General features: G+C 31.5%; 1 protein-coding gene across 1 annotated transcript; it reads left to right on the forward strand.

Annotated features, from left to right (window-relative positions):
- The first annotated feature begins 1,133 nt into the window (after positions 1-1,133).
- On the forward strand, positions 1,134-12,499 carry LOC134723031 (uncharacterized). The gene is made up of 6 exons (XM_063586663.1): positions 1,134-1,284; positions 4,426-4,492; positions 5,387-5,512; positions 11,135-11,263; positions 11,950-12,084; positions 12,342-12,499. The coding sequence occupies exons 2-6, from the start codon at positions 4,426-4,428 to the stop codon at positions 12,497-12,499; spliced, it is 615 nt and encodes a 204-aa protein (XP_063442733.1). The 5' UTR covers positions 1,134-1,284.
- Positions 12,500-13,482: the final 983 nt, after the last annotated feature.

The raw sequence follows: 13,482 nt of genomic DNA on the forward strand, positions 1-13,482 counted from the left end.
ATATATGAATTTGGGATAGACAAGTACCGTGCTACGTCTTATCTCAAAAATAAGAGAAAACACAAACGACTCAACGTTAAAATGCAACACACATACAGAAACGAACAATATTATAACAATGGCCATCTTCCTGACTTGGTACAGGACACTCCCAAAGGGGAACAAAAGCGGTGGGCCGAACCTGGTTTTATGGCATGCCAAACCTCGCACTTTAATGGCACAGTTTAATATAACATTGAAATGAAAACAAAATATTACAGGACTACAATACAAATAAAAAGGAGAACATATTAGACAAAGAAAAGCATGATTAATAGATAACAAAAAGCATCAGGTTTAAAATTCAATACGCCAAAAACGCGTCTAGTCCACACGAGACTCACCAGTGACGCCTAGATATAAAAGATCGAAAGTGAAAAAAATACAAAATTGTACAGCACTGAAGATCAAAAGTTGAAAAGGTTTTGCCAAATACGGCATTGTTTGTATGCCCAGGATAAGAACATTCATATTATATAGAACAATTCACGCTATTGCAAACAGTAAATTTTAACAAATGAATCTGAAAGAGATATACATAACGAAACTGAAGTATTAACTAATTACAGAAAACTAATTACAGAAAACTAATTACAGAAAACTAATTACAGAAAACTTAAGATATAATTATTATAAGTACATTTTTAATAAAAATTATCTAATATTACATATTTGCATACACTTCATCCACCTGCCCTTTGTAAAATTGAGAATGGAAGACTACCATACAATACATGATAAAAGTATTTTTCTAGAAATGATATTACAGTATCATTGACATTCTTATACAGACATTGAAATGAGTACTTATGTTGCACCATCCCAAATACTACAAGCCTTATTCATAATCTGTATTACATGTCATGTGTCATCTTCTGATTAAATTAATGGCAATTTTACTATTTCTTAATTCGCCGCCATTGTTAACATGTGACCCTGCTAAGTATTTGTCTCCCTGGAGTTATCCAATACAGATTAACGTCAATAAAAATATCATTTATTAACAGATAAAATACTCTTTAATATGATATAAATTGACTACTTAGTTTGAATAAGTCAGTATCGACTTGACATTTTTTACCAATAGTCCGAATTATATCGTTGTTTTATTTCATCAAACTCCACATTAATGGCTGATATTAATAAAACCTTGGAAAATGCTTCATATTTTCAGTCAACAATAAGAACATGATTCTGGGTCCCTTTACAAAGTTGTGTTTGAAGTATTTTTCTACAAAATAAACGGTAAGATTATTTATTATGTTTATGAAAAAAACGTTTCACTTTAAAGACGACAACAATAAGATACGAAAAGGATAAGAAATCTTGGGGTCAATCTAAGGTCTTACACAATAAAAATGTATTTATAAAAGTTGTCAGGCTACAAATATTCTGAAGTATTAAATACTTCTTGCACTTTTCTATAATTATTTGAATACACACATTAATCAGATTACCGTGGCATAGAACTGCAGGGTAACTTCAGACTGAAATTTGCATATGACACGAAGATCTATTCAGTAATAAGGCAAAGAAAGTTGTAAATTAAGGATAAACAATAAAAAGTACAACTCTTATAAATCGGTACGCTAGACACGTGTACCGTGTGTATTCGCAAGAATCACCGGTGACCATCGAATCAAATAAGTTAACAAACCTAATCAAAAATAAAACGAATAGAAATGTCACCATGAAAAAAGAAAATTCGAAAGAGCTTTGTCAAATCTGGCTGTTTATTTTTCACCTGTGACGGTGATGAAAAAAATCAACCTACGTATTTTGATATGATGATCATTAGATTTAAAAGATACTATTATGATGCATTAAGTTATCTCCCTCATGAATAGCTCTGATTTCAAAGGGTGTAAATTTAATGTTGTTCCTTTTTTATCCGAGTTTGGTTATCTAAATGTACGACCAGGAACACCAAACAAAAATGTTTAATGTCTTACTGTTAAGTTGTTTTTTGATGAGGTTGTTACAAATGTTATAACGAAATATTATCTTTAAAAGTGTAAGCGTATATAGTGACACTCGGAAAATAAGCCGTTAAATGTCTTACAAAATAAATATGTTTTTTGTTTTACACATATTTATAATTGTTGTCTGCCTGTAAGTCGATATTAAATGGACACGTCATTAGATTTTTTCGTACTTTGAAAGGAATTGCAAGCTTATATAGCGCGTAACATTTAGGGCTATACATTTCTGGCATATATGTCAAATAAAAATAGAATTTTATAAATTTAAGAGGATTTTCTGGAATACTCTCAATAATGAACGCATAACCATTAAAACATGAAAGTAAACTCATAGATAACTGAATTCCTTGAGATCATATTGGTATTGTTTTCAGTGTTACTTTAAAATGTAGTTAGATATATATAATATGTATCTGAAATGTACACTATAATGACTATTAGATCATATACATTTAGTATCCAGTATTGGATTTAAAAATAGTATTTTACTACCCGGAAATTTTAGAATGGAAGTTATTATTTGATCAAATACATATTAAAAATCGATATTTACAGATATTCAAATGTTATCTCTGAAATGAAAATGAAATTATATTGTTTAAAAGACATTTGGACATCACTGTGTTTGTCGGTATTGATTTTTGCTTTATTTTTGATTTAACGTGAATGATATCAAACATTTTTTAATAAAAGGTGTTTGATCAAATACCGAAAAGATTTTTTCATTAAAAATGAAGAAGAAAAAAACTTTGTTACAACATTCGTAGAGTATACTCATTGGTTTAAGCGAATAGAGAAGACTTCTATATAATTACATCGGGTTAGATACTTTTTATTTATTCTAAAAAAAAACCACCTTCGTTTTTGACAAGAAGAAAACTTTTTTTTCTCGGGGAAATATTTTTGATAAAGATAAACGTAAAAAAATAAACATAAACAATTAACAAAATGATAAAGAACACACATTGTGTGTGAATTGCATTACTCCGAAAAGGAATGCAATGCATTTCAACAGTAGTTTTCACTGCTACTTTTGCATAGGTAATATTGCTTAACTTAACATATGTAGTATTTGAAATTTACTTTTAGTATTTCGTACTATTTCTTTACTTTAAAATTATTGTAATATTAAGGTACCTGTATTTTACAGTACTTTTTTTTTTTACAGATATTGATTTTAACTATTAAAAAAAAATTGGTACAGAAATAATACCAACAATAGTCACAATATTCCATGTTTGAATAACGTTATTTGATATAGACAAACTTTCAAAATGCGTAAAATGTAACGGTGTAACCAAAAATCTGTAATAATCAAATTTCAAGTACAAATGTAGTACTGTAAAATACAGGTACCTATTTTTTTTAGAATATTTTTAAAGTAACAAAATAGTTCTAAATATTAAAAGAAGATTCCTAGTACTACAGATTTTTAGTACACGAAGAAGTAGCTGTGTACCAAGTTTAAATAGTGTAAATATACACATAAGTTTTAAAAATCAACTGTATTGAACAAACTTCTTAAAGAATCGCAGTTCGTCTCATTCATTCGAAAAACCCTTAAATGTAAATCAGAACTAATTCTTATTGAAACTATGCTAAAACGAAATTCACAGCCAAATATTGGGATATATAAAGGCAACAGTAGTATACCGCTGTTCAAAACTCATTAATCCATGGACAAAAAACTAAATCGGGGTAACAAACTAAAACCGAGGAAACGCATTAAATATAAGAGGAGAACAACGACATAACACCGAAACAGACCAAGCATCAGACAAAACACCACGAGAATAACAAATATAACATGAAAACCAAATACATGAATTTGGGATAGACAAGTACCGTGCCACGTCTTATCTCAATATCTCAAAAATAAGAGAAAACACAAACGACTCAACGTTAAAATTCAACACACAAATAAACGAACAATAATTTAACAATGGCCATCTCCCTGACTTGGTACAGGACACTTTTAAAGGGGAATAAAAATGGTGGGTTGAACCTGGTTTTGTGGCATGCCAAACCTCGCACTTTAATGGCAAAGTTAAATATAACATTGAGATGACAACATATTATTACGGGACTACAATACAGATAAATAGGAGAACATATTAGACAGAGAAAAACATGATTAATAGATAACAAAAAGTATCAGGTTTATAATTCAATACGCGAAAAACGCGTCTAATCCACACAAAAATCAACAGTGACGACCAGATATAAAAGATCGAAAGTGAAAAAAGTACAAAGTTGTACAGCACTGAAGATCAAAAGTTGAAAAGGTTTCGCCAAATACGGCATTGTTTTTATGCTTTGAATATGACTGTCTATTCTTTTTCGTCATTTCAAATTTGAGGTTTTTACTCCAAAATAATTAAATTTTGAATTGCTTTCATCACAGATGTTTCTGAAGATTATTCTGGTATTTATTGTACCTGCAGGGATATGTGCGGTAAAGGCTTATACAAGTAAGTACCAAATGATCTTGTTTAAAGGATGTGCTTAAGTGAAAAAACAAGAATTTAAAATTGTTACTTTAAATCTGAAGAGCATTAGATAAGGAACAAAATAAGCTAAAATACTGATAGACCATGGAGCACCTTTTCGACATTTTTGATTTTTCCAAGATGGCGGAACAAAGGTGACTGGGACTTTTACCTTACAATTGCATTGGTTAAAAACAAGAATCTGCTCATATTTTGACAAATGACGTTTTATGAGCCTATAGTTTTGTCTTATATGAATAGAGACATAGGTATTCTGGGTCAAAATATTATACATTGTACTGTATAGGAAAAATACAAGGACTCCCAACATTTGACACAAATTCCAAAACCTCACCTAAGAAAACCATTAATTCCAGACATGCAAGTCACAGTTTTTATCATTGTATTATTTGACTAGAATTAACAGTACTATTAGGGATTATAGCCTTAGTGATTTTTATTGGTTGCAAAATAAATCATTTGATTTCGTTTCATGCAAACGCAACCATTAAACCAAATTGTGTTAGCGCTGCCTATCAAAGTGATCAGCACTATTTGTTCTTGCATCAATGGCTTATGGTTTATGCTGAATGAGGTTCTTAAATCATATTTAAATGAAAGAGTAGACGACAGTTTTTTTTTTTTAAATCAAGATAACTTATAGAAACACTAAATCAACAATAATAGTGTTCGCATTACTTCTACAACTGTCTTTCTTTAGAAATGTACAGAAAATTAATAGATCACTAAACAATGCTATGTTTTATAGTTGTAGTTCATATTTAAACATTTGTCTTACATCATGTAGCATGATAACTTTGTCAGCAATTATTGAGACGAAGAGATATTTCCCTGCAAATTATTTTCCATTTTCAGTGCCTTGCGCTAGTTTGACCTCTCCAGACGAAGATCCTTACAATCATAGAGAGGAAATCAAAGATTCTCGTTTATCTTGTAAATACTATAGATGTAACAATGGTAGCTGGGTAGAGGGATATAGAGGTAAGTAACGTTTCTCTACAACATTGTTGACATGATGGTTGCAGGTGTCACATTTCTAATAAAGAATTCGATGACAGGAAGTAGCAAGGACAGTAAATGTTCACAATATTTTATGAGATTCCTACTGTTTTTCTTTATTTTTTTCCATTTTCACTTGAAAAGGTATGAAATTTATTCGGGCAACACTTCTCCAACACCACACACAGTTAACATTAAACATACTAAGGGAAACCCAATACATAGATGTTAAGTTTTTATGAATTCCTTCTGCTCATGGTTGCAGCCGATCGAGAGGAAGAATAAATCCTACATCGAAAACAATAATCGAACAAATAAAATCAAATAATAAATAAAAGAGTTCAAATCAATCCTAAGGAATATATCTTGTTTAGATGCTCATAGTACAACTAAAAAGAAAATATGAAAAATGTGCTGGAAATTGTTGACAATAGCTGAAAGTGGTTGGACATGCCTTAACTTGGTAAACTTTTTTTTTGTAAACTGTGAAAGATTTACGTACAACTTGAAACAGATGTATTTTTTGCATATATGGGTGTTTGGACATACTACTGAATTGATATCATTACAAATTTCTGTTTTAACAAGCAAGTATACATTAAACATCCGTTGTTCGTTGTGGTATGGCTTTCATAACACATAGCTTGTCGTGAGAATGTTTGTTTTAGCTCACCTGGCCCTAAAGGCCAAGTGAGCTTTTCCCATCACTTGGCGACCGTTGTCCGTCGTTGTTCGTCGTCGTCTGTTAACATTTACAAAAATCTTCTCCTCTGAAACTTATGGGCCAAATCATATCAAACTTGGCCACAACCATTATTGGAGTATATAGTTTTAAAAATGTTTTCGGTGATCAGGCCAACCTATCAAGATGGCCGCCATGGCTTTAAATAGAACATAGGGGTAGATTGTGGCTTATATCTCTGTAATCAGCATTTAGAGCAAATCTGACAGAGTAAAATTGTTTATGAGGTCAAGATCTATCTGCCCTGATATTTTCAGATGAATCAGACAACCCGTTATAAGTTTGCTGCCCTGAATTTGTAATTTTAAGGTAAAATTTGCCGTTTTTTATTATTATCTTGATAATAATTATAGATAGAGATAAACTGTACGCAGCAATATTTTTTTTTTCGTAAATATTTGTTATCTATTACAAAAATCTTCTCCTCTGAAACTACTAAAACTTGTCCACAATTATCATTAGGGTATGAAGTTTAAAAAATGTGTCCGGTAACTTTTCCTGCGAACCAAAATGGCCGACACGGCTAAAAATAAAACATAGGAATAAAATGCAGTTTTTGGCTAAAATCTCAGAAACCAAAGCATTAAGAGCAAATCTGACGGGGATATATTTGTTCGTTAGGTCAAAGTCTATCTGCCCAGAAATTTTCAGACCAACCAGTCAATTGTTGATTGGGATGCTGCCCCTGACTGGTAATTTTCAGAAAACTTTGCAGCTTTTGGTTATTATCTTGAATATTGTTATAGATAGAGATAAACTGTAAACAGCAATAATGTACAGCAAAGTAACCCTACAAATATTTCAACATGATCGAAATGGTCAATTTACCCCTTAAAGACAAATCCCTCTATTGTTTATGCGCATATACCAGCGCAACAGTACTATGCCGTCAGCGTTTTATGACGTCGTGGTTTCCGCGAACTCGAAAAGTTAATGAGAGTTATTCCTCTTTGAGCCGATTGAGAGAGTGAAAACGTTTTGAGTAGATTTTCCGAGAAGAAAATGAAAATTGTTTTTATACAATAGACATGTTCCAGAATTGGATATATAAATTTTATTATGTGAATTAAGTGTATCTGAAACAAACAACAAAACAGCAAATTTAATGATAAAATATATGAATAAAAAGAGAGTCAACTATATATATACAGCAAACTAACAACTGTCAAGAAACGAAACAAAAATCTGGATACTCGACAACAAGATGGAGGGGGATAGGACCTTTATCGGGACTCCGGGATCGGGTGTTTTAAGCTCGGGATCCGGGAATCCTTTTTAACTTTACTTTATTTAAATTCGGGACCTCGGGATTTCGATATTTTTAAGTCCGGGATTTCGGGATTGGCCAATCATATTATAATATAAAAATAATTTCCATAATTTGCTACGTGTATGGATTTTACTGTTCTATAGAGACAATCTCTTTGGTAGCCTAGGTTTTAAATTGTATTTACATTTCCACAAATCATTAAGAAAATACGAAAATCATCAATCATGTCATCAACATTCAATGTATCTATAGAATTAGAAACCTTACGTACCTATATGGATATGGCAAATTGAACATAAGTATTTTGATTGTGTAAGGCGATTACATTTTTACACACATATAATATTCAGATTTCTGATAAGCACCAACAAATCAGTAACCCAACGACGCATACGTGTAAAATAAAGTCCATCTAGAGAAGTTAACAGTTACGCTTCTAACATTGTAGCTTTTTGTTTTGACCACTCCCGAGTATGATCCAATTTGCCAAATTTTATATTTATGTACTAGGTGCGTAATTTTTATGTACTAGGTGCGAAATTTTTATATAAAAAAACCAAAATAATCCTGCCTGTGTTTAAAAGTTGTCGGAAGGAAAAATTAAAGAGGAATGCATATGAAAAAAGAATGTGTCCAAAGTACACGGATGCCCAACTCACACTATCATTTTCCATGTTCAATGGACAGTGATATTGGGTAAAATAATCTAATTTGGCATTAAAATTAGAAAGATCATGTCATAAGCTTCATGTTTACTAAGTTTCAAGTTGATTGGACTTCAGCTTCATAAAAAAACTACCTTGACCAAAAACTTTAACCTGAAACTTGTACTTTCATTTTCTATGTTCAGTGGGCCTTGAAATTAGGATCAAAAGTCAAATTTGGTCGTAAAATTAGAAAGATCATATCATAAGCAACAAGAACTTCAAAAACTACCTTGACCAAAAACTTTAACCTGAAGCGGGACAGACGGACGGACGGACGAACGAACGGACGCACAGACCAGAAAACATAATGCCCCTCTACTAGTCTATCGTAGGTGGGGCATAAACAATCAATAGTTGATTTGAGAAAAAAAAAAGTCGGACTAGGTTCCATTCATAATCACGATATGACAACTGTATGAGTATACTTAGACTGAGTTTCTAGCAATATGACGGAATATTTTGATATAATAGATGCCATGGATGAATGATGAAAACAGTAGTATGTTAAATAGACCCCGTTAACACTTGCACGAAATTGAATCGATCTTTTAAAAGCATCTCTCATTTACGATCTTTTTAGAACTTGTGATTTTAATTTAGTATACATTGCAATCCTAAAATAATCGGTCATTTCGTTAAAAAAAACCTCGTAGTAAATAGAATAAGGAAATATTTGGTTCATTAGATGTGCTTCTGCATTTATTAATTATTTTTTGATTAATATGTCATAAGTCCTTTTAAAAACAAAGAAATGTCAGAATAATTTTACTTATAACGGTCATTTTGTTTGAAGATGAGGAATTTACAGAAAATAATTTAAAAAAAAATGATAATGAATAAATACAATTGAAATGATAGTTTTTAAAATGTGCACCGATTAACACACGTTTGTTTAGCGAATACGGAACGAATAAGTAAAGGTATCAGTCGAGCACTGAAACGGGCCCCGTACAAGGTCAGGAGCTTGTAATTACGTTGTTGTCGTTAACGTGTTACATATTTGTTTTTCATTTATTTATTTTTTATTCCTAAATCAAGCCGTTATTTTCTCGTTTGAATTGTTTTTCATTTGTCATTTCTGGACCTTTTATAGCTTTATATGCATTATGAAATTTGCCCATTGTTGAAGGCCGTACGGTGACCTATTATAAATAGTCCCTGTTTCAATTGGTCTCTTGTGGATTTTTGTATTATTTGCTATCATATCTTTATCTTTCAGATAAATGACGCAAATAAACGACGTATACATTTTTTTTATCTTCATGTTCTGTCAAATCATTTGAGTATACGGATGAAACTCTGAAATCAGTTACTTATAAGAATATATTAAACTGACCATGCGCAGATTTATTTTTATATCTACCTAAAACATTTTGAATTGTAGATCGATTTATCTAAGCGTTTAAACTTAAACAAAGATCAAGGTTGCGTTCAATATCGTAGCGGCTACATAGGGCTACGTATATTTATGACTATTTAACATGTAGCTAGCCTAGCTGCTACATAGATATTGATTGCTGCTAGCCTAGCTACTCGTTCATAAGATCAACATCTATACTACGTAGCCGCTACGATATTGAACGGAACCCGGTTCATAAAAAAATCAATCTTTTTAAAACTACATTTGGAAGTGGTATTTTTAAGTCCGATCTTTCCGAGTCATATTTGCAATATCGGCTCCACGATCTTTATTGTTAGGGGTCTTAGATTTATATTGATTTTAAGTTATTATCATCAAAATAAAAAGGAACAACATTCTTAACCGCGAAATTAGAATTCATGATATCGAAAGCAAAGGTCTGTCTTGTCTTTCATATATACTTTGACTGAACTATGAAATGATATAACAAATGTATTCACTATTTTAAGAAGAATTTCTGTTCAACACATAAGCACTTTAAATAAGTTGAATAGAAGCATAATCCATTCGCGTGTACATTTGTTCAACGCATTATTTTCCAACCACCGCATTTATATTTCGTGTCTGTGAAACTGACTGAAAACTAGTACTGTCACGTGTAAATTAATATGCATTAATAGTAGTTGAAAACAAACTAACAACATAACAGCAAATAACGGAACTGTGTTGTCCGTAATTTGTATAGGAATAACGCCCAAAACCGGCAGAACGGTTTTCGACGTTATATTAGAATTGGCGCAATGTATTCCCGCCATTTCAAATTGTTAACCCTTTTGTAGAAATATCTCTTTTTCCATTCCGGTGACCCCATCGTTTTATCTCATGATTTTATCTAGAAATAAACAACGCATATTCTGTTGAATACTCATCGAGAAATTATTGGTCAATTTTTTTCAAACATCATTCTTTTATAGTTATTTCACAATAAATAAAGGCGGGAAAATTATTATAGCACCTTATCGCTATTATTTTCCCCTCAGAAATAGGTAATATTATTTAAATAGTTTGTATTATCAACTTGGTTAGCAGAACAAACAAGTTTTATGGGAAACCAACTTTTAAAAAAAATATTACACTGCTATTGACTAGAGGTCCCGATTTCCAAATTCCATGAAAAAGACGGCGTTCTAAATCGAAAACGAGGTCGGTGACCCCATTTTTTTATTTGCTTATTTTGAAGCTTTTACCTAACCTAAAGTAAATATAAGATATAAAGAAGATATTATTGGTAGATCTGAATAGAAGGATTTGTCTTTAAGGAGTTATTGCCCTTTATAGTCAATGTTAAACAATTTTCATTTTTTATTCGTTTATGATATGCACCTAGACCAAGGTGAGCGACAACTCTTAAATGTGTTGTGATATAAGATATTTTAAGTATTTCTTATTCATATTCATGCAATAATAAATCCTCATTACCCTCCAAATTATTATGTTTGTTTTATGGTATTTTTCATTTCAAAAGCATGTGTCTTCAACAACCGATGCTATCCAGCGAATCGGAAATGGACCTCTGGTTGTAATAAACTGAAGTGCGTTGTAGAAAACAAATCTATGCTAGAAAAAATCTACAAGACAATCATAACATCTCCAGGTAACATTACCTCTTTATTCATATTAAACAATAAGGTCCACAAACACTATTGCATTTGTGATTAATAGCATTGGTATCCTTTCTCCATAATATATGTATATATGTGTATTGCGTAATTATGCCTTTCCGCAGTCAATATTCACCATTGTAAAACGGCAGATTTCTTAAAGTAGTTCTCATTAAAAGAACTCCGTTTGTAAAGTCTATAATATTCTGTACGTTTTTAATATTACTATCTTGATAGACTGCGTATTTTGTCCACTATTCAATTACTTTGCTGTCCAATATGTGTTCTACTGAAGGTCCTGAAATAATAATTTTAATTCTAATGAAATGTTATTTTAGGCAGGAATTTTCACTTAAATGTTCACAACTATATATTCACAACAAACCTAACCCTTAACACGTCCTTTCAATGTATTGCCAAAATAGATTATCGCTGTTTTTGGATACATGTAATTGTTCACAATTGCCCAATCACGTGTTTATCTTTTGTGAGGTTTCACCCAGCGATAAATTATATCTGCTTCGTTCCAGTTTTTGATTGTTGGTGACAATTTGTTCATTTTGTTTGTATACATTGTTTCACATGATTGGTCATTAAATTTATGATGTTTATTTCTACTTGGAAAGTGTCGACGTTTTTACAATAAGAAACAAAGGTTACCATTGATCATATTTTGTAGAATGTTCCTTCGAGGGCCAATGCAAGAAGAAAGGGTCATCCTGGGAATCAAACTGTATAAAATATAGATGTGAATTTAACATAACAAACCATCCTGACGGACCAATATATCGTGAGAACCTAATATCAGAAGCTAGTAAGTAATAATAGCCAAGATGGTATGCCATTGACCTGCATATATAAGTTTGCAAATAGATTTAAATGATAAATTGCATAATTTGATCTCTCTTTGTACACGAATTCATAAACATGCATATGTATGGTATGGTATGTTACTGATCGTTAGGAGATATGAAAATGTGTAAAACCCTACATCAACAAATGTATATATATATGTTTGTTACCGACTCTCAATAATGGAGTTATCATGCATAATTTCTTTTTTGGTTACAGGTTGTAAATGGGGAAGGAAATGCATAAAAGCAGACGAAATTGTCGAAAAGGACTGTCTGAAGTACAAATGTCATATAGAGTACACCACTGATGACTGGGGCGTCAAACATATCAATCGCCATGTCAGACTTGAGAGTAAAGGTACGTGTACCAATTAGATTAATGTTTTTGTGGAGTCATTTCATTTGTTATCTGACGGTTTTGCTAGTCTATATATGCTATATAGACATAACGATAAGTAAAAATGTACCATACAGAAAATGGTGCCTCCTACATTCCTTTCTAAATCATTTACCATATGGCTCAATATCTTTAATTGTTTTTACATAGGCCGTAATGGTAACGTTTTTTCCTGTAGCAAAGTCCATATCGTAAACTTGGATATGTATGATAGCTCGTTTCGAAGCTGTGACATTTTCACATATGTGGTTAAATTTTCGGGGTACGAAGTGAGATTACTTTTTCCGTAAATTAGCAAACCCCGAACATCCTTTTGTGATGCGGCTCCTTGTGGTTAAATATCCCCTTTTTAACACAATAAGTTCTTTGAAAATTTAATACTTTGAACACATTCAATAGCTCCATAGTTTTTACACATTTATTCCATGTTCCTCTACTTTCCTAATCACCACAAATAATTAAGTTCAGTCATTTGTTAAAAATAGAAACATGTCCAATATCACTACACATAGATTTTATCTTTACACGTGACTTTTGAGTTCCTCATTTCAAGGCGCATTAGGGATGTTGCCCCATATGTTTGTAAGGTTATCAAATAAAGATTGAACACATCAAGTCCAATAAGGGAAAAAAATATGGTGATGCTTAACAGACAAATGTCAAACAGATGTTCATCAATTGAGAAATATCCGAAGTAGTTTAACTTATAAAAGCAAAGTAATATTGTTTTATCTGACTCAGTGAAGAATTCAAATCTGAGTTATTAGGTATACGATATATTTTGTATAAATTGATATTCAAATTCAAGCAAGCAATTAAAATTACCACTTAAAAACAGTGAATGTGCAATATAGTCAATTTTTTTTTTAAATATGTTAACATTTAAAAGATTGCTACAAAAGCAATTGAGTATAAATAGAAAAAAGGAAACACAGCTTCGTAGCCATCAATAGAAATGCAA

Source organism: Mytilus trossulus, chromosome 6 (genome assembly GCF_036588685.1).
Source record: "Mytilus trossulus isolate FHL-02 chromosome 6, PNRI_Mtr1.1.1.hap1, whole genome shotgun sequence".
Taxonomy (NCBI): Eukaryota; Metazoa; Mollusca; class Bivalvia; order Mytilida; family Mytilidae; genus Mytilus; species Mytilus trossulus.